Below are 23,331 nucleotides of genomic sequence, written 5' to 3'. Positions count from 1 at the left end.
TAAGTATTTTTTTTTTAAAGTCTTAACTCTAGAGTTTCAGCTTTACAAGATGAAGAGAGTTCAGAAGATTGGTTATACAAAACTGTAGAAGTACTTAACACTACTGAATTGTATACTTAAAAATGGTTAAGATGATACATTTCATTTTACCACCTACATTTTACCACAGCTAAAAATAATCTTAACACCTTCTCTGTCTGGGGCCTTAAGAGAAAAACTGGATAGAACCTTACATTCTTTGCTAAGGATGGAAAAACAAGTTGTTTGTCAACAAACCTTCACACAGCATTTAGAAAGGTAACTAAAACAAACCATTTGAGTTTTGAGGACATTACTTTTCAGACTCAAGCTGGTTTTTCTTCTGCTTTAGATCTTCTTCTGTTATCCCTCCCAGGTGTTTAAAGTTGCTCTCAGCAATTTCCAGCATGTGTCTCAATTCAACAATTTTCTTATAAGCTCTCACTGCAAGACAAATTGAATACAGATCTAGATTAGACCGACAACAGCTCGTGTGCTCACAGGATGCTGGTCCTGAGTATATGCTTCTGCTAAAGCCGGTGCTGAGTGCTCTGGGCAGGGGGTGGAAGGAAGGTGGCATATACATAGAAGGGCAAATATCAGTAACAAAATATCAAAATAAACAAGCACTGAAAGACCTACATGGAGGACTCTTTTCCTGCTATTAGAGGATGTGTCAAATTGATACAGCTATTAATACTATAAACAGGTAGCTTTAAAGAAGACCGCAGTTTCTTATGATTAATGGTGCATTATAAGACCATGCATAGTCTACTATATATAAGAAAATTAGAAAAAAAAAGAAAGAAAATTAGAAAAACTGGAATATGGTTTACATATTTAAAATAAGCCAGATCTGGGGCGCCTGGGTGGCTCAGTGGTTAAGCCGCTACCTTCGGCTCAGGTCATGATCTCAGGGTCCTGGTATCCAGCCCCACATCGGGCCCTCTGCTCAGCAGGGAGCCTGCTTCCTTCCCTTCTCTCTGCCTGCCTCTCTGCCTACTTGTGATCTCTGTCAAATAAAAAATAAATAAATAAATAAATAAATAAATAACTTAAAAAAATAAAAATAAAAATAAATAAAATAAGCCAGATCTAACCAGCCCCCAATTTTATGATTAATCACTTGTAATATCTATTTATGCGAGAGAACACTGAGAGAAAGAAGTATTGAGAGCAGCTTTTAGCTATTATCCAACTACCAAAACTAGGATTTTTCTATTCTTTGAGGCAGTGGCTCTTAAACTTGGGATCATTTTCTCCCCCAAAGGACATGTGGCAACATCTGGAGACATTTTTGCTTGTCACACTTGGGGGATGGAGAGAAATAGACTAGTGGCATCTAGAGGCTTGGAATGCTACTAAAATCTTAAAACACAAAGGAGACTCCCCCTCAACAAATAAGCACCTGGCCCAAAATATCAATAGTGCAGAAGTTGAGAAACCCTCCTTTATGGGACCAGGTTAGCAAGTCACAGCCTCTTCTTCCTAACACTTAACACTGTGATTTATCTCTCAGTAGGCTATAGAGCTGCAGGTTCCAAACTGCATATATCAGAATCAACTGGGGTACTCTTTAAACATGTACATTTGTGTTCTGTACCAGACCTACACGTTCAGGCATAACTGGTACTTAGTAAAAGTCCCTTAGACGATTTTGATGTGCAGACAGGTTTGGGAACCACTGTAACCACTAACAACCAAGCAGAGACAATTAAAAAAAAAAAAGTTACAGAAGAAGAGATCAAGAGAACTGTGGCTATTTAGCTTATATAATAATTATTTAAAAAATAATATTAATTCTCTAATATTTGAAAGTTATGTTGTGAAAGCGCTATTCTACAGAGTCATAAGAGGTAAAAGGTAGGATTAAATGAGATTAGCTCCAGGAAGAGACATTTTAACTCAACAAAGGAGAAACTTTTCAGCAGAAACAGTAAGAGCTATCATGTATTTGTGGACACTATACTAATTTCCTTATACATTTTAATCCTCACAAACACTGTTAGATGAAAATGGGACCCCTGAGAAAGGTGTGACTAAGTGGATGCTGGATGACATGTGACAGGAATGTTGAGTCAAGAGTCAAACTTCAAATGAAAATAGGGCTCTAAGATGCCAGAGCCTTAAATATAATTCACTAAAGAATGCTTTGAATTAAGGCGCAGTTCCAGGAATTCTGGGATGACAAGAAATCCAGTCTCCTGTAGGTGCTCTGACAAAACCTAGTATCCCAAGAAGAGGCCATCTTGTCCTTTGGGTTTTGCTCTGGAATAAAATTAAATTGGGACAAGAAGACAGCACATGATTTCATACCTTCACCATCTGCAAACACCCTAGGCAGCTATCAGTGAGCTTCACTGTACAGCAGGGGGCTAAGAGTAGAATTTTATCAAACACACCACAATAGGATACTGTTCTAGTCACATCTTTGCTCTTTTCTAAAACATCTTTTCAAAATTTTGTGATTCACTAACAATGATCCCCTTAAAACATCTCTTACCCAAATAATTTCAAAAGTAAACTGAAAGTCTACAAATCAACCACTCATTTTCTGAGGTCCTAAGTCCTTGCTAATCCTCAATAGAATCACCAAAAAGTAACTTAAGCACAAATAAGAAAATAAAAAGTAGCTAAATCAAACTTCATCAAAATTTTAAAATTTTGCAAGCTCCCAGTCCAAGATGGTGATGAAAGACCCTAAATTCACCTTCTCCACAGACACACTAGATTTACACCTATTTATAGAGCAGTTGCTCCTGAGTAAGAACCGAGGGCTGACTGAACAGCTTCTGCACAAAGATGGAGAGACCACATAGAGAACAGCAAGAGAGACAGAGACAGTGTAAAGGGAATCCTCATTCCTGATGTTGTGAACTACAGAGGGAAGGGACTACCTACTGAGGAACAATGAGCAGATTCATCTGCCTAGAGGCACAGAAAAAAAGGCAAAGTTTAAAGGGGCAAGTAGAATTAGAATCCAAACAGTGGCGTCAAACTGTGGAGCAGCTGTTGGAACTCTCTCTGAATCAAAATGGTTGGCAAGCTGTAGGGCTCACATTCCCACTCCACCTTGAGAGCACAGATGGAAGCAGGGTCTGATGGCCATGGCTAGCCTGTCCCCTCAGTAAGCCTGGGCCCCTAGCCCACACCAGCCCCACCAAAGCGGGCTCCAGGGTGGTGCCTACCAGGACACTCTGGTCCACACTCACTATAGCTCCCGCCACCTCGCCAATGTGACACAGACTCAAAGTGCTTTAGAACATCAAGACCCATACCACGCTGGCTCAGGATGACTTGCTTGAGAATCCCCAGCACAGTGCAAGGAACCCCTCAGCCTGCATCCACCTCAGCTTCAGCCGCTCAACCAGGGAACCCCTTGGACAGAGTACCTTGGGGCATCCTGATTTGCACCCACTTCAGTCTCAGCTCTCCTGACAGGACACACTCTGCAGAGAGCAGTGGGACACCCCGCCTTGCACCCACTTGAGCTCTACCTGTCCTGCCAGGGTGCCCTCATTGCAAAGAGCCCTGAGCCACACTCAGCTGAGCTTCAGCTGTCCAGCCAGCATGCCCTCTGCAACCAGAGCCCCAAGAATACCCTGCCCTGCACCAACCCCTACTCTGCCTATGCCACCAGGGCAGCCCCAGCAGAGTGCTCTAGGACAGCCAGCCAGCCAGCTGAAGTCACCAGCCACACACAGACAACACAAGGGACATCCCTACATGAGGCCATTCCTTCAAGTTTAAGAGAAGTAGCTGTTCTGCCTAATTCATAGAAACAAACATAGAAAGCCAAGCAAAATGAGACGGAAGAGTATGAGTCAAATTAAAGAACAAGATAAAACTGTAGAAAAAAACCTAAATGAAATGAGGATAAATAAGCCACCTGATAAATTGTTCAGAACATTGACATAAAGATGTCCATCAGACTGAAGAGTGGATGAACTCAGTGACACCTTCAACAAAGATAGAAAATATAAAGAACCAATTAGAGTTGAAGAATATAATAAACGAGAGTAAAAAAAAAAACACAAGAGAGAATCAACGTTGGATCAGAGAACACAGATCAATAATCTGGGAGACAGGGTAAAGGACAGCACCCAAGATGAAGAGCAAAAAGGAAAAAGGACTTTAAAAAATGAGGATAGGCTAAGGGATCTCTTGGATAACATCAAGCGAACAAATATTGCATTACAGGGATCCTGGAAAAAAAGAGTTAAAAAGACAGAAAACTTACGGAAGAAGTAATAACTAAAAATATCCATAACCTGGGGATTGAAAGAAACATCCAGGTTAGGGAGCTCAGAGTTCTTAAAAACATGAACCCAAAGATGTCCACACCATGACACACAATAATTAAAATATCAAAGATTATAGAGAGGAAGCTGGGAAAATGGTGAAATAAGAGGGCCCTAAGCTCACCTCGTCCCATGGATACAATTAGGTAACACTAACATCAACATAAATAATCCAGAAAAAGAACCAGAGAATAGCAGAACAAACTCCACAACTAAAGGTAAAGAATAGGACACATCCAAGAGAGCAGGAAGGGAGGAGACACAGTGGAGAGCAAAATGGACCAAAACCATCCACAGTCAGGAGGGAGACACGGGCCCGGAGAATGGCTAGAAGGTTTATCACATTGGGGAGCCTACACAGGGAAGACAAAACCTCACAACATTTGGCACTGAAAGCCAGAGGAGCTGAATTTTGTGAATTCTAAAAACCAGAGCGACTTAAAGCATAGAATTTTTAAAATCTGCAGGCTCAGTTCTGGAAGAGCCTGGAGAGTGATAAGAAGCTGAGTCCTCCCCTTTAGAGAAACAGCAGGACAAACAGCATGCAGATATATCACTCGAAGCAGCAGCCTGAAAAACCCCAGGGGCACAAGGGAGGGACAGTTATTTACTCCCATCAGAGACAGTCCTGGAGGGGTAGGGAAGGGACTCCATTACAGGAAGAGCTCTCCAGAAACAAAGGAGCTGGAAGGCATATTCTCCCTCCCTTGCCCCCCAGCATAAAAACAAAGCCACCCTCGAGCGCCTGAAGAAGCCAGCACAGGGCCAATATTCAGTACCTAACTTGCCTACACCAGGCCCCACCTTCCTATGTATCAGTGGATCTGCCCTTCTCAGTTACTTTTTGCCTCAGTCCCCTCTCCCAGAAGACCTGCAAAAATCTTGCCAACTCCATGTCATCCAACCGATGAGTGTTATGGGGCCTTGATCCTCACAGCAGCAGCAGGTCTCATTTTGCAAGAACACCTGAGCTCACCTTGTTAAAATTGTACACCTCACCCTGGCTAGAGACCAAATGATGTCCACAGCAAGCAAAGTGAGCCTCGGCAGATGAATGAACTGAAGGAAAAAGCAGCCAGGACACAACAGCAGGGTGCAGGCAATACACCAAGGAGACACCCTCTGAGGCCAGGTTCTGGAGAACAGGGGATGCTGCACTGCAAGTCACTATAGGACCTATCCTTCTTAAATCCATTATTTTCAAGAGCAGGAAACATAGCTGGCTTTCCCAGCACACAAAAACAGACACAGAGAGGTAGACGAAATGAGAAAACAGAGGAATACCTCCCAAATGAAGAAACAGGACAAATCCACAGCAAGAGACCTAAATAAAACAGATATAAGAAATATGCCTGATAGAGAATTTAAAGTTAATGATCATAAAGATTCTCACTGGACTTGAGGATAGTGGAGAACATCGGTGAGACGCTTAACAAAATCCTAGGTGAGGGCCTCCTGAGTGGCTCAGTCACTTAAACGTCCAACTCCTGGTTTCGGCTCAGGTCATGATCTCAGGGTCGTGAGACTGAGCCCCAAGTCAGGCTCTGTGCTGAGTTGAGTCGGCTTGAGATTCTCTCTCTCTCTGTCCCTCTTCCCCTCCCGGCTTGTGCACACTCTCTCTCTTAAGTAAATTAATAAATTAACAAACTAATAAATAAATAAAATCTTTTTAAAAAGTAATTACTTTGAATGTAAATCGATTAAATGCTCTAATCAAAACACATCGGGTGACAGAACAGATAAAACACAAGATCGGGGCGCCTGGGTGGCTCAGTGGGTTAAAGCCTCTGCCTTCGGCTCAGGTCATGATCCCAGCGTTTTGGGATTGAGCCCCACATCGGGCTCTCTGCTCAGCAGGGAGCCTGCTTCCCTTTCTCTCTCTGCCTACTTGCAATCTCTGTCAAATAAATTAAAACAAAAACACAAGATCTACCTATACCCTGCCCACAAGTGACTCACTTAAGACCTACAGACTGAAAGCAAATGAAAGGCCCCCCCCCCCAAAAAAAAAGAAAAAAAAGGAAGGAAGGAAAGGGAAAGAAAAGGAAAAAAAGATGAGAAGAGAAAACAAAACAAAACTGAGGTAGCAATACTTATTTCAGGTAAAATAGACTTTAAAACAAAACAAAAACTGAAAATTCACTTCAGACCTGAAGACACAAAAAGACTGAAAGTGCAAGGACAGGAAAAGATATTCTATGCAAATAGAAGCAGAAAGAAGATGGAAAGGGAAAGGAAAAGGAAGAAAGCAAGCCAGGGTAGCAATATTTCTTTCAGATAAAACAGACTTGAAAACAAAAACTATAAATGTACTTCAGACCTAAAGACACATACAGACTAAAAGTGAAAGGATGGGAAAGATATTCCATAAAGTGGAATTGGGAAAAAAAAAAAAAAACTGAGGTAGAAATACTCGTATTAGACAAAATCGACTTTAAAAACAAAGAGTATAACAAGAGACCAACAAGGGCATTACATAATGACTAACAGGTCAATACAACAAAAGGATACAACAATTATAAATATCTGTGCTCCGAACAGTGGAACAGCTAAATACATAAAGCAAATATTAACAGATATAAAGGAGAAATGTAATATAGTAAGATCAATGATGGATCATCCAGGATGAAAATCAATAAGGAAACAGTGTCTTTCAATGACACATTAGACCAAATGAACTTGACAGGTATAAACAGAACATTCTTTCCAAAAACAACAGGACACATTATTTTCAAGCAGACATGGAACATTCTGCAGGATAGATCAAGTTAGGCCATGAAACAAGACTCAAAACATTAAAGAAGACTGAAATTACCTCATCTTTTGAAATTACAACATTATGAAACCAGAAATAAATCCCTAGAAAAAGAAGTGGAAAAAAGCACAAACACATGATGGCTTTAAACAACATTCTACAAATACGGAGTCATCTGAGGAATGCTGAAGGTTGGGAGACAGGCCCAAGGAAAAGGAGGTAGGGAAAGGAGGAACAGGAAAGCAAGGCAATGGTTGGGGGACAAAGAAAGAGAAGGGGGGGGCTCTAGGGCAAAGAGGCAGCAGAGGGGCTGGGTCAACAAAGAAATCAAGGAGGAAATTTTTTATGAAATGGAGGCAAATGAAAATGAAAACACAACAGTCCTAAATCTTTGGGATATAACAAAAGCTATTCAAAGAGGGAGAGTTAGAATAGAACAAGCCTACCTCAAGAAATAAGAAAAATGTTATATAAATAATCCAACCATATACCTAAAGGAACTAGAAAAAGAACCAAAAAACAAAAACAAAAATCAAAAACTTTAGCCGATTCATACACACACAAAAAAAGAGAGACAGACACAAAGAGAGGACACAAGTAAAATCCAAAATGAAAGAGAACAACCAACACCACAGAAATACAAAGGATTTTAACAGAATACTACAAAAAATTACATGCCAACAAAGTGCCTACAACTGCCTCTCTGCCTGCTTGTGTGTACCCTCTCTCTCTGACAAATAAATAAAATCTTTAAAAAAAAAAAAAAAAAGAAAGAAAGAAATTCGTAGAAACACATAAACTTCCAAAACTGAATCAGGAAGAAGTAGAAAATCTGGACAGGCTGTTACCACTAATGACACCGAATCAGTATTCAAAAAATTCCCAACAGGGGTGCCTGGGTGACTCAGTGGGTTAAGCCTCTGCTTTCAGCTCAGGTCATGATCTCAGGGTCCTGGGACCAAGCCCTGCATTGAGCCCTGCTTCCAGCTCTCTGCTCAGCAGGGAGCCTGCTTCCCCCACCCCCCTGCCTGCCTACTTGTGATCTCTCTCTGTCAAATAAATAAATAAAATTTAAAAGAAAAAAAAAAACCTCCCAACAAATAGAAGTTCAGGACCAGATGTATTCACAGGTGAATTTCACCAAACATTTAAACAAGAGTTAATACCTATTCTCCTCCGACTATTCCCAAAAATAGGTGACAGGAAAATTTCCACATTCAACAAAACTAGCATTACTCTAATACCAAACCAGAGACACTACAAAACAAAAACAACAACCAGAAAAAACAAAAAACAAAAAAACCACAGGCCCATATCTCTGATAAACATAGATGTAAAAATTCTCAAAGGAATATTAGCAAGCCACACTGAACAATACATTAAAAGGATCATTCACCATAATCAAGTGGGATCTATTCTGGGATGCAAAGGTGGTTCAGTATTTGCAAATCAATCAACGTGATACATACACCACCTCAACAAAACAAAGGATAAAAACCATATGAAAGGCTTAACAAATGCAGAAAAAGCATCTGACAAAATTCAACATCTGTTCAGGATTTTTAAAAAAAACTCTCAATAAAACGGATTTAGATGAACATACCTGAATATAATAAAAGCCATATTTAACAAACCTGCAGCTCAGAAAATACTCAATGATGAAAAACTGAGAGCCTTCCCTCTAAGATTAGGAACAAGATGAGAAGGTCCACTCTCACCACTTTAATTCAACATAGTACTGGAAGTCCTCGCCACAGCAATCAGACAATAACAAAAAATTTTAAAAACATCCAAATTGGTAAGGAATAAGTTAAATCATCACTATACAGATGACATGATACTACACATAGAAAACCCTAAAGACTCCACAAGTAATGACATTAGTAAAGTTGCACAATCTACCCAGAAATCACCTGCCTTTCTATATACTAAAGTAGCAGAAAGAGAAATTAAGAAAGCAATTTCATTTACAATTGCACCAAAAAGAATAAAATACCTAGGAATAAACTTAACCAAGGAAGTGAAAAACTAATACTCTGAAAATTATAGAACTTTAATGAAAGAAATTGAGACAACACAAACAAAATGTTAAGACATACCTTGCTCATGGACTGGAAGAATTAATATGGTTATAATGCCCATACTACCTAAAGCAATCCAAGATTCAATGCAATCCCTATCAAAACACTATTGGGGTGCCTGGGTGGCTCAATCGTTAAGTGTCTGCCTTTGGCTCAAGTCATGATCCCAGGGTCCTTGGATCAAGCCCCGCATCAGGCTCCCTCCTCAGCAGGAAGCCTGCTTCTCCCTCTCCCACTCCCCCTGCTTGTGTTCTCTCACTGTCTCTTCCATCAAATAAATAAATAAAATCTTTAAAAAAAATAAATCCTCGGGGCGCCTGGGTGGCTCAGTGGGTTAAGCCACTGTCTTCGGCTCAGGTCATGATCCCGGGGTCCTGGGATCGAGCCCCGCATCAGGCTCTCTGCTCAGCGGGGAGCCTGCTTCCCTCTCTCTCTCTGACTGCCTGCCTACTTACGATCTCTCTCTGTCAAAAAAATAAAATCTTTAAAAAAAAAAAAGAGATGAACATCAGCTCCATCTTTTAAAATAAATAAATCAATCCTCTTTAAAAAAGCTGTTATTATTTTTCACAGAGCTAGTACAAATAGCCCTAAAACTTCTATGTTAAGTATATAAGATCCTGAGTAGAATCTTTGTTCTTAAGAAAGAACAAAGCTAGAGGCATCAGAATCCCAGATTTCAAGATACACCACTAAGCTGTAGAAATCAAATCTGGCACAAAAAAGACAACAGAACAAAATAGAAAGCCCAGAAATAAACCATGTTTTTATGGTCATTAATTAATCTACAGGAAAGGAGTAAGAATATACAATAAGGAAAAAGACATTCTCTTCAACAAATGGTTCTGGGAAAACTGGACAGCTACATACAAAAGAATAAAACTGGACCACTTTCTTACACCATACACAAAAATAAATTCAAAGTATATTAAGTACCCAAATAAAACCATAAAACTCTTAGAAAGAAACATAGCACAGTAATTTCTTTGACATTGGCCTTAACAACATAATTATGGACAGGTCTCCTAAGGCAAGGGAAACAAAAGCAAAAATAAACTATTATAACTACATCAAAATTAAAACCTCTGCACAGTGAAGTAAACCATCAACAAAACAAAACAGCCTAGTGAACAGAAAATACCTGCAATGATAGCATCTGATAAGGAGTTAGTATCTAAAATATAAAAAGAACTTATAAAATTCTGATTAAAAATCAAATTTCTGATTAAAAATGGGCAGAGGATCTGAATAGACATTCTTGAAAGAAGACAAATAGTTGGACGACAGATAAAGGAGAAGATGCTCAACATCAATAATCATCAAGGAAATGCAAATCAAAACCACAAGGAGATATTACCTCATATGAGTCAAAATGGGTAGTATCTAAGAGACAAGAATAACAAGTGCTGACAAGGATGTGGGGAAAAGGGAATTCTTGTGCACTGTTGCTGCAAATATAAACTGGTACAGCTACTGTAGGCAACAGTACAGAGGTTTCCCAAAACATTAAAAATAGAAATATAGTAACTAAAAGTAGAATCCAGTAAATCCACTACCGGGTATTTACTCAAAAAAAAAAAAAAAAAAAAAAAAAAAAGAAAGAAAAAAAGAAAAGAAAACACTATCTAAAAGATATCTGCACCCCTATGTTTACTGCAGCCTTATTTACAATAGTGAAGATATGGAAGCAACCCAAGTGTCCACTGATGAATGAATCGAGAAGGTATACAGATACAATGGGATATTACTCAACCATAAAAAGGAATAAGGTCTTGCCATTTGTGACAATGTGGATGGACCTAGAGGGTATTATGTTAAATAAGTCAGAGAAAGACAAATGTCATGTGGTTTCTCTTAGTTTTGACTTCTAAAAACCAAAACAAATGGACACACAAACAAAAACAGTTTCTTAAATACAGAGAACAAACTGATGGTTCCCAGGTGGGTGGATGGGTGAAATAAATAAGAGGGATTAAGAAGCACAAATATCCAGCTATAATATAAATAAGTCACAGAGATGAAAAGTACAGCATAGAGAATATAAACAATAACGTTGTAATAATATTTGATGGAGGGGCACCTGGGTGGCTCAGTGGGTTAAAGCCTCTGCCTTCGGCTCAGGTCATGATCCCAGGGTCCTGGGATCAAGCCCTGCATTGGGCTCTCTGCTCTGCTGGGAGCCTGCTTCCTCCTCTCTCTCTTTCTGCCTGCTTCTCTGCCTAATTGTGATCTCTGTCTGTCAAATAAATAAATAAAAAATCTTTAAAAAAAAAAAAAGAATATTTGATGGAGGCAGGTGGTGACTATGTTTGTCATGGTAAGTAAGCATTGAGTAAGGCACAGAATTGTTGAGTCAATATGTTGTACCCCTGAAACTAATAAAACTGTATGTTAATTATACTTCGGTTACAAAAAGTAAAAACAGAATCTACAATGAAATAGCACTTAACACTCACTAAAAGAGCTTCAGTCAATTAGACAAACGATAACAAATATTGGCAAGGATGTGGAAAAACTGAAAACCCCATGCATCATTGGTGGGAACGTTAAATGATGCAACCACTTTGGAAAACAGTTTGGAAGTTCCTCAGAATGTTAAACCTAGAGTCACCAAATGACTCTACATGAAAATACATGTTGACACAAAAAGATGTATATTAACGTTCACATTATTCATAATAGTCAAAATGTGAAAACAACTCAAATGTCTATCAACTGATGAACAGATGATAAAATTGGTATATCTATACAAGAATACTATTTGGCAATAAAAAGGAATGATCCACATTACAAGGTATATAAACCTTGAAAACATTGTTTTAAGTGAAAGAAGCTTGTTACAAAACACCACATATGGTACCATTCCATTCATAGGTAAATCTATACAAAAAGAAAATGGATTAGTAGTTGCCTAGTGATGGGGTTTGGGAGGAAGTTAAAAGAAAGTAGGGGTAATGGGGAATGGTTACTAATGAACGTGGGGTTTCTTCTAGGGTGATGGAAATGTTTAAAAATGTATTATACTGATGGTTGCACAAATCAACCATTGATTTGTAAGAAACATTAAACTGTGTAACTTTTATGGGTAAATTGAATGGTATGTGAATCATATCTTTTTTTTTTTTTTTAAAGATTTATTTATTTGACAGATAGAGATTACAAGTAGGCAAGTAGGCAGAAAGGCAGGCAGAGAGAGAGAGAGGAGGAAGCAGGCTCCCAGCCAAGCAGAGAGCCCGATGCGGGGCTCGATCCCAGGACCCTGGGATCATGACCTGAGCCGAAGGCAGAGGCCTTAACCCGCTGAGCCACCCAGGCGCCCCTGTGTGAATCATATCTTAATAAAGCTACTTAAGGATGCCTGGGTGGCTCAGTCAGTTAAGCATCCAACTCTTAATTTTGGTTCAGGCCACGACCTCAGGGTTATGAGATCAAGCCCTACATCAGGCCCTGCACTGGGCTGGGAGCCTCCTTAGGATTCTCTCTCTCCCTCTCCTTCTGACCCAACATGCCATTCTAAAAATGAGTAAACAAAGCTCTTTAAAATAAAGCTATCTGGAAATACTGAAGGGATCATTAACTCTGAGCCTCACTATAGGGTGAGCTTAGTGGGCTGTTTGTTGGGAGCCCCTGACATCAATATCTTCAAGTGTTCCCTTGGTTGCAGAAGGTAAGGAAGAGGCTTTCATCAACTGGAGTAGCAATCTAGTAGCAATCTGCCTGACAATGTTCTGGGAGCTCTCACAAATTTTATTTCTTTGTTCATCTGTTGTGCTTTTTTTTTTTTTTTCATATATAAATAAAATCATACGATATTTGTCTTTCTCTGTCTGGCTTATTTCACTTGGCATAATACCCTCCAAGTATATGATGTCCGAAACAAACTGCAAACAAACAACAAAGAAACAGACTCCTAAATATGGAGAACTTCAGGTTTGGACTCTTGATTTCAGGGTCATGAGTTCAAGACCCATAATGGGTGTAGAGATTACTTAAATAAACTAAACATCAGACTCTTTATCTATTAAATATGAATATTATACTAAATGAGATTTTCTTGAAACAGAAAACAAAGATATTACCTATTTCACAGGCTTACTGTGAATGATGTATGTAGAAGGATTCTATGAGTGTAAAACACTAGGGAAATGTGAATAATGACCATTAGGATTTTGGAAAATATAAGTTCTGACACAAGAGTTCTATGCCTCACCACCAGTAGAAATGTTAGAGGAATTAAAATTTGCTTCAATTACTAGACATCAAATGAGATCCAGTATGTTCAATAATGTAACATAAAATAAGCCACAGTCCTGCTCATTCTTGAATATTCATTTGCATCAAGGGGACAATAACATGTCCCCTTAAAAGACAGAAACACACCCAATTGTACTCACTAATTTGGAGTACTTCAATGTTTAACCCTTTCTTATGGACTCAATGTTTATGTCTCCTCTGAGTTCATATCCTGAAGTCCTAATTTTTAATGGGATAGTATTTGGAGATGGGGCCTTTGGAAGGTAATTAGTTAGATGAGGTCACGAAGGTGGGGCCCTGGTCCAATGGGATTAGTATCCCTATAAGAAGACACACCAAAGTTTGCTTAGTCTCTCCCATGCAAGGACACAGAAAGAAGGTGGCTATCTCCAAGCCAGAAAGAGAGATCTCACCAGAAACAGACTCTATCAGACTCTGACCTGGGACCTCCAGTCTCCAAAACTGTAAGAAAATAAATGTCTACAGTTTAAGCCACTCAATCAATTGTATATTGTTATGGCAATCCAAGCACAATAGGACATGATTTAATGATGTATGACTGTCCTTCATTGCTAATTATGAAAATTAAAACTTTGGTATATATGTCTCCATAATGTAATTCATATGAAAGAAAAAATAAAAAGTATTTTTTACTTAGTTATAAATTTTTATTTCATAATGAAACTACAAGACTATTTTAGGAAATCCCACCAACAAATATTTTACTAATTGTGGGAATCAAAGAGCAGATATCAAGACTTTTAGAGCTTGAAAAAGTAGAAAAAGAACCAGGTCAGTTTAAGAACTTAGCAAATACAGAGCACTGGCTGGCTCAGTCTGTAAAGTATATGCCTCTTGATCTTGGGGTTGTGGGTTTGAGCCTCACATTCGCTGTAGAGATTACTTAAAAATATATATATATTAAAGAAAAAAAGAATTATGCAAATATGGAAAAATTATCTTTCTGTTCATCAATGTAAACCTAACACCTAGAACAGTGCCTAATGTGTAACAGGTATTCAATAAACCTATGTTGAATAACGGGAGAGAGAAAAAGAATTAATACAGCACGATTTCAGTCACTTATTTTAATACTATATTGAGCAGGTTCAGAATCTTTTCCGAATTCCAGAAAGCAGGACTTTTTCTGATGCACTGCACTAGTCACTTAGTCTAGACCTGTACGCACAGTATATATTGGAGTATAAGCTGGGTAAATGGAATGCTGCTTTTTTTGTGGGGTTTTTTTTGCCTATCTAAATTCTGGACATCCTTCAGGGCACCTGGGTAGCTCAGTCCATTGAATGTCTGCCTTGGATCATAATCTCGGTGCTCTAGAATTAAGCCTTTCACTGGGCTCCCTATTCAGTGGGGAGTCTGCTTCTTCCTCTCCCTCTGCCCCTCCCCTCTGCTTATACTCTATCACATTCATGTGCTCTCTAATAAATTAAACAATTAATTAATTAATTCTGGCCACCCTTCAAGGAAAAGTCCAAATTCCACTTGTGAAAAGCCTCCCCTGCTACTCTATCCTGTTGTGAACAGTGTTTTTAAACCACCACCTAGTAGCCCAGGCCAAGACTCTAAGAGTCAACCTGGATTATTCTCATTCTGTAACACCTCAGATCCAAATCTATGAGCAAATCCTATCAGTCCTATCAGTTCTTTTTTTTTTAAGGGTTTTTTTTTGTTTTTTGGTTTTTTTTGTTTTTTTTTGTTTTTGTTTTTGAGAAACAGGGACATTGTGTAAGTGCACTGCCTGGGGCAGGGAGGGCAGAGGGAGAAGGAGAGACAATCCCAAGCACGCTCACTGCTAAGCACAAAGCTAAGGTGCGGCTTGATCCCACAACCCCAAGATTATACGTATATCACTGTCTGGCGCACAGTAGACATTCAATAGATATTTGCTATTATTATCTGTAAAAATCATTTGCCAACTTACCATGGAAATCCTTGAGATGTTTATTTCCCTGTTTCTTATGATCCACTTAAGTAATATTTCCTCCCACATAACTTTTTCCTCCTTGAGGGACAGAGATCATGTCTTACATTCTGTGTTCAAAAACCCCTAGTACAAGTATTTGTACCAGTCTGTTTCCCCCCAAAAGTATCAATGTATTTTACTTTGCAGATGGTAAGTGTCTTTAGAATAATTTCCAGATTTGTGGTAAAAACTGGCTATTGTATTTCTTAAACAATAAATCACAACAGAGTTGGCACACTTACTTCTGGCATCTGTCTTATCCGACTCACTGAGACATAAGTCATCCTTGGCATCAGTGCTTCCCTCAACACCATGTCTTAAAAAAAACTTTATATCATTTTCATCAATTTCATTCTCATCATCTATGTCATATTTCTGTAGTCCCTCTAGCAGCTTTACAGCTGCTAAATGGGCAAACCTGTAGAAAAGAATCAGTAATTAACAAGATTCACAATCTTCTTCAAATTGAAACTGCAGTTTCCACTTAATTTAGTGAATTACACACTGTACATAATGCTACCAATGCCCCCAGTAAAGGAGCAAAACTTCACCTAAAAGTCAGTGACAATTCAACATACATCCAGCTCAAAGAGTTACTGGACACTGAGGACAAATAGTCATGTTAAAGGCTACTCCATAATTTTATTGGTAAAAATCCAACTGGGAAAGGAGACTCAATATCAAAAGAATACGTGGGGTGCCCCCAGACAGAGCTGCTCAACTGAATAGAAAGCCCAGAACCACCCTACTTGTTACTTACATTTACCACCTTTTTTGATGGCCAAATTGAGATTTCAGAAATAGTTCTGGTTCCAGTTTTAGGGCTAAATATAGCTGTAGGCCCCTTAACTTTCATCCTTCCTCAACCCCAAAACGTGGCATGGCCTTGAAATTTAATGAAAAAATAGTGACTTTTCCATCTACATTTTCTATTTTCTTTGCTCTTTTTCATATCTCAATGAAGCTTCCAGTAATATAGCCTTGCTTTTGGAGCTGATGTTGTGATTGCATATAATCTGCATAGTTTTCTCAGAGTCTTGCTAACTGAAATGTTTAATGTTTTCTCTTATGACATGGAGAACTACTCAAACACAAAATCTCAAATCCCACTTTTTTCACATACCTATACAACCACATGCACACAAACACCCTTACCTTTCACCGGGTACTACACATAATTAAAGATATGGTAACAAACATCTTAAGAAGTTGTAAGGTTAATAGAATTCACTATCTTTACTACTAGGTTAAAATTAACAGCTATTATTTACTGAGTACCTACTTTATGCCAGATTCATAGTGTTCCTATAACACTACACACATCTAGCATTTTGGTGCATGAATTACAAAAATTCTAAAAGATATATAGGGGAATCTCATTGTCTAAATTTTAATTTGCATTCTCCTAACAAAAATCATTTTGAGCATTTTTTTCATATACATATTTGCCATCTGTATATTTTCCATTGGTGAATGAACAATATCAAATGCTGGCAAGATAAGAAACAAAAGAAACTCTCATCCACTGCTGGTGAGAATGCAGATTGGCATGGTTACTTTCAAAGGCACTATGGCCATTTCTTATAAAGCGAACATAATTTTATCATATGACCCAGCAATCCTACTCCTAATTATTTACCCAAGTGAAGTGAAAACTGATGTTCACACAAAAAAACTGTATATGAATGTTTAGAGCAGCTTTATGCATAATTACAAAAAAAAGGATATAATCAAGATGTCCTTTGCCAGGTTACCACATTATCAAACTATGGAATACCATGGAATTCTATAGCCAATGGAATACTGCTCAGCTCTAAGAAAGAAATGAGCTACGAATACACATAAAAGAACCTCATATATAATTAACCTGAGCAAAAGAAGGCAGATATATAAGCGTATATACTATATGATTCCATTTATATAAAATTCTAGGAAATACAAACTCATCTCTAGTGACAGACAGCAGATCAGCATTTGCTTGGGGAAGGGAAAGTGGGGAGCAGTGGGAAGGAGACAGATTACAAAGGGGGCACAAGGAGATTTGTGAGGATGATGGATATGTTCCCTATCTTCATGGCAGTAATGATTTCATGGGTAAGTACATATGTCAGAATTCATCAGTTTGTACTGTACAAAGATGTGTACTTTGTCATACACCAATTAAACCTTAATAAAGCTGTTTTCCAAAGTAAAACTAAAGTGGGTCTAAATAGATAATGATCCTACATATGTGGTACCACAAAATCATGCTCCAAGGCTTCAAAGAAATCCCTCAAAATTGTAAGGACAATGAACTCTTAAAAATTGCACAGCAATCAATGCATGATTAACATTGAATGATTAGCATCCTGTTGGGCCTCATTTGCAAATTTTAGCCCACATTCCTACTTTAGATTCAAGCAGTTCTGGACCACATACAATTCCTCAAACACATAAGGTAGTATCTTACAACACTCCCTCCTTTAAGCATCAGCATAAATGTTGCTTCCTCCAAAAATAAAAATTTTCCCTGACCTCTATATAAATTCTGTTCCCCTTCTGTTCCTTCCTAACTTCCCCAAAACTTTCAAACAGGAAGACCTGGGCACTTTTTCTCCTATGTTCTTATTGCATCTTATACATAACATGTAATATGTTACAATGATTATAATTAATAATAATTATGTTTATGTACTGAGTCTCTTCACAAGATTTTAGACTTGAGGACAAGGACTATGTTTTTTCATCTTTGTAATCCTAACACTAACCATAGCAATTGGGACATGCTAAGTACATAGGAAGTTGAATGAAAAATAACTGAATGAACAAATGGATGGACTAAATTTTCCTTGAAGACCAGCATAGGAGATGAGCAGGAGATGCTTAATACAGGTATTATATTTAATTCAAATGTAAATGTTAAAATTTGTTTCAAAACCTAAGTGGCTCCTTTTGATTACTCCTCTTATCACACAGTATTTCTAAAGAGGTAGGGGCATTTGGGTTACACCATTCTTTATTCTGTACCACAGTTCTAAGCACCGTAGAATGTTTAGCATTCCTGGACCCAACCTCACTATATATCAGTGATAGTCTCCAGTCATGTGACACTCCTCCATGCATTTCCAAATCCCGCCCCCCACCTGCATTTCCAAATCCCGCCCCCCACCAGGAAAGGGGACAATACTACTTTCCAGTTGAAAATCATTACTTTAGTGAGAAGAGCTGATTTATCATCAAATGTCAGTTCAGCTTGAAAATTGTTATTCTGACAGCATTTGATGGAGTCCTATAATCCCATTAAATCCTAAGAGCTTTCTGAGTGTAAGAGAGTATATACAAAACCTTAAAAACAAAAGAAAGAAGTAAAGCAGACAGGGATACCTTTTAGCCACATCGCTGGGTTTCTCCCCTGCTTTGTTGGTAATATTACTATCTGCTCCCATTTTAATTATCCACTGCAAACACTCTATGTGGCCTTGCCCAGCAGCTGTTTAAAAAAAAAAAAAAGACAAAAACAAAAATACAAACAAAAAGTTATTGTTATTAGTAACAATTGTCTGATATCTCAGACAGTACCATTAGAGAATATTTTCATAAATACTGATCCTTGTAATAACCTGTTCATTTATGTATTCATTAGGCAAACACTTAATCAAAAATCTACTGGGCTCACCTCCAATACAGAGGACTTTGCATCCCGATATAAAATTTATATAAAAATTTGAAGATAAAAAAGTTGAAGCTCAAAGATGTTATTTATTTAACATCACGCAGCATGCAAGTAATGAATTTGAAACTATAATCTAGGTTTTCCCAGTCTTGATCCAGAGTTCACCTGCTGCTATCTATAGCTCCTGACGAATCTTGCATCTGACCAAAATATGAGCACAGTCCAGCCACAGGGCTGACTACATGGACTTCAAAAATCTTGGTCATCTTATGTAAACAGGTTATTCTTCTGACTCTCATGACTCAACATTTATAGGCCCCTCACTCACTAATCACCTGAACTGTTTACCACCTTTTTCTAAATCTTGTCCTTAATACATGCACTCACGATTAATTTTCACCTCCACAACTCTGTTTATGTGTCCTCTTGCCTAGTGCCCAGCCCTCAACTATATGTTCATCTAACTTCTACCTATCCTTCTAGATGCATCTGAAGATTCAGGGAAGCTGGGTGGAAAGATACTTAATAGACTTAAAAGATCTGACTTTAGGTCCACTAAACAGAGAGACTGGAGGGCAGGACAGAACTTAGCAAATGGTTGGCACATACAGACACTCAATAAATGTCTATAAAGTTGAGGCATGAATAAGTGAATGAGAATACTAAGAAAATGTCAGCTTTGCTCTTACCAAATGTGTAACCTCAGTCAAGAAAACTGATTCCTCTGGACCCCAATTTCCTCATCTTTTACAGAAATGATTTCATATTTAGAAAGAGGGTCCATAAAATTACAATAAGGATTAAATGTGATGACAGTTTTACACCCCATTAAGTAGCATATAAACATAAGGTATTATTTCTGAATTCCCACAAACAATACCCACAAACACGTCTCTAATAATTTCACCCTTACCAACTTCTTCTACTCCTCAGTTTCTATTCCTGAATTCCTACTGCATGTATTTTAAGAAACAAATATTTTTTGGCATCAATTACTCCTGAGTTCTACAAATCTCTAGTTGTTCATGGTTGGAAGTATGTACTCCTTAGCAGTAAGGTCTGGACCTCACACTGTCTATGTGGTGCAGACATACGATGGGTGCTGACTATAAGTCAGCCTCTGTAAAATGAATCAAAGACTAGGAACTTTTCATATACCTCTAGTGCCTCAAAAAGGGAATTTCCTTCAATACTGGCAACAGAGAAAAGAGGACCCAAAGTCAGATACTGAGACAAAGTAAGAACTCTTCTGTCCTCTAGTTCATTCAGAGCCATCTCCCAAACTTGGAATTGGCCCCCTGAAAATTCTGGGCTTTCTTGCTCTCTCCTACAGAAAATCCAAAACCACTCAAAAAAAACAGTATAAGATTTCCCAGACCTCTAGAAATAACCTCACTTTAGACAAAAACAGCAATATATTCCATCTTTAAAAGTTACAAAAGGTATTTATGAATCACAGATAATTGTTTTGTCAAAGATAGAATGAACTTAACCCCACATTTAAATTTTATTACACAGGTAATGTTTACAAAGGGGGGAGGGGAGGCTAAGTAACTTCTCTAAAATGAAATAAAATAAAAGGATTTTTACCCAAGATCCTTATTGTACATTGGTTAGGATATGTTGATTAACTTAATTAATGTTTTATAAGAGAACAGATAAAATTATGCTGTGGCTAGAAATTTTTAAGAAATCATTTGAAACACTTATGGCTTAGCAAATAAAAAAAGGAGCAGTCACGGTGGACTTAACAATTATTAAATGACTAAGAAAAATGCCTCAATAATAAATACTGCAGCTGGGCGCCTGGGTGGCTCAGTGGGTTAAGCCTCCGACTTCAGCTCAGCTGGGATCCAGCCCCACCTTGGGCTCTCTGCTCAGCAGGGAGCCTGCTTCCCCTCTCTCTCTCTGCCTGCCTCTCTGCCTACTTATGATCTCTATCAAATAAAAAAAAAATCTTTAAACACCGCAACTTATTTACTGAATCAAAATCAAAATTAAAGAAAAGAAGCAGAGAGATTCATAAATGTAGAAAATGTGGATTAAGTTATAAAGAGACAACTTTAATTTACCCAATTTAGATATAATCTAAACATACAGATGTTCACCAGGAAAGCCAAGCGTACACAAAAGGCCCCTTCCCCTACTTGTAGCCACTTACCATCCCCCATCACACTCCCTGTTCCACCCCTGGCCCTAGGAGTCCTCAATGGACAGACTGACAAGACAAGGGGTGAAAGGCAAACACTCTGGGTTCCTCAATTTCACCCTCCCATCTTCTCACAATGGCTGCATCACAAACACCCTATTATGCATCAAGCCCTTGAGAATCTACTTCCAGGTCCCTCATTTCAATTTTAGTTCCAGTGCTGAAATAAAGACTGAGAAAGGCTGAAAAACAGCCATCAATAAAACTTAATTCTTGATCCCAGGGTCCTGGGATCGAGCCCCACATCGGGCTCTCTGCTCTGCAGGGAGCCTGCTTCCTCCTCTCTCTCTGCCTGCCTCTCTGCCTAGTTGTGATTTCTCTCTGTCAAAATAAATAAAATATTAAAAAAAAAAACTTAATTCTTCCTGTGAAGATGAAATATAAGCGTCATGATCACATCTATCTTTTGCTACAGTGTCTGAATGATAGCCCACATATACATTAGTAATAAAAAGTGGTTATATTTAGGGGTGCCTGGGTGGCTCAGTGGGGTAAAGCCTCTGCCTTCAGCTCAGGTCATGATCCCAGGATCCTGGGATCGAGCCCCACATAGGCTCTCTGCTCAGCAGGGAGATTTCTCCCCGCCTGCCTCTCTGCCTACTTGTGATCTGTCAAATAAATAAAATCTTTAAAAAAAAAAGTGATATTATCTAGGATAATAAATGAAGGCTTTGCTCCAGGGTACCACATTTTAAAAAAAAAATATATATATATACACATAGTGCACACTTTAAGTTTCCTCCCCATTCACAAATCCCATGGTGAAGAGCTAAACCCCTAGAGAGCCAAGCTAAGATGGAGGAGCGAGATTTTCCAAGTCTGGAATAAAGTGTTTGCCAAAATAGAAACCTCTCTGTGTGTAGAAGAAACCCCCTTTGCATTCCCCTTCTTCTTACTCCACCTAACTTCTCTTATAAAACTATTGGTACACATGATGTTTAAATTCTATACTGGACATTCATTATGAAATAAACTAAATTTAACAATTAAAGAAGCTAACCAACAGGAACATAATCTATGATTGGGACTATCAGAAGTTATTTACAAAATAAAATATAATTCAAACACATGACTGCATTAGCTAGCTACCCTACTGTCTTTTTACTCTACCCACCCCCCTTTTTTTTAAGAGTTAAGTAATCTCTATGCCCAACATAGGGCTAGAACTCATGACCCCAACTTCAAGAGTCACATGCTCTACTGACTGAGCTAGCCAGGTGCCCCCTTTAAAATTTTTATAAGAATTACTGGCCATTGGGCACCTGGGTGGCTCAGTGGGTTAAGCCTCTGCCTTTGACTCAGGTCATGATCCCAAGACCCTGGGATAGAGCCAGGTTTAAGCTCTCTGCTCAGCAGGGAGCCTGCTTCCCCCTCTCTCTGCCAGCCTCTCTGCCTATTTGTAATCTCTCTCTGTCAAGTAAAAAAATAAAATCTTAAAAAAAAAAAAAAAGAAATACCTGCCATTACATTATGAAATAACTTATAATATCACAAATGAAGCAGAATGGAAATTTCAGATGCATTAAGTTAAAGATTTGGTTTATTTTATAAATTAAAGGAAGACTGGCAAAAGTAAATCCTAGAGTACCCATACTCTCAACAAGGAGTTGACAATTTGACAAAGTCTGATTAAAAAATCAAAAAGCTAATTAATATTTTAGAATTCCACACAGAAGGAAGAAGAGCATACAGATGAAAGTGGCAGACATCCGGAAATTGTGTTTAAATCTAATGTTCACTGATATTTCTATAAAAGTAAAAACATTTTTACAGAGTACGAGAAAGAAGAAAATTCTGCTATACCTTTTTTTCAAATTCTGCTATACCTTTTTCATGCTTTAGCAAGAATTAATAGATCATTTCAGTCCAAAAAAAAAATTAGTCCTAAGAAACTTCTCCAGCTGTGAATTTCATATCTTAACACGTGAGTGTCTTAAGAGAATTTCCACTGGAATTACCCTAAATGTGATAATTTCTGGCATCATAAGAGAAGTATCACAAATGAACTGAAAAATAAGTACTCTGTGTACCATATAAGGGAGACTGATATCCCCTAGGGTATTAGGGTAAGTTCTAC

General features: G+C 38.3%; 1 protein-coding gene across 6 annotated transcripts in view; it reads right to left on the bottom strand.

Annotated features, from left to right (window-relative positions):
• Positions 1-23,331, bottom strand: part of ANKRD42 (ankyrin repeat domain 42) — a 63,629-nt gene that overhangs the window by 7,704 nt on the left and 32,594 nt on the right. For 5 of the 6 annotated variants that reach the window (XM_046014977.1, XM_046014979.1, XM_046014981.1 and 2 more), the window contains 3 exons: positions 18,757-18,862; positions 15,636-15,811; positions 336-462 (listed from right to left, as the gene is read on the bottom strand). In XM_046014977.1, the coding sequence (XP_045870933.1) occupies positions 336-462; positions 15,636-15,811; positions 18,757-18,862 (409 nt within the window). Of the gene's footprint in view, positions 1-312; positions 463-15,635; positions 15,812-18,756; positions 18,863-23,331 lie in introns of all 6 variants that reach the window. The other variant, XM_046014982.1, reaches the window with a different exon arrangement.

This window comes from Meles meles, chromosome 8 (genome assembly GCF_922984935.1).
Source record: "Meles meles chromosome 8, mMelMel3.1 paternal haplotype, whole genome shotgun sequence".
NCBI classification, from domain to species: domain Eukaryota; kingdom Metazoa; phylum Chordata; class Mammalia; order Carnivora; family Mustelidae; genus Meles; species Meles meles.
Note: the sequence above shows the minus strand (reverse complement) of the source record. Positions and strands in the feature narration are given on the sequence as shown.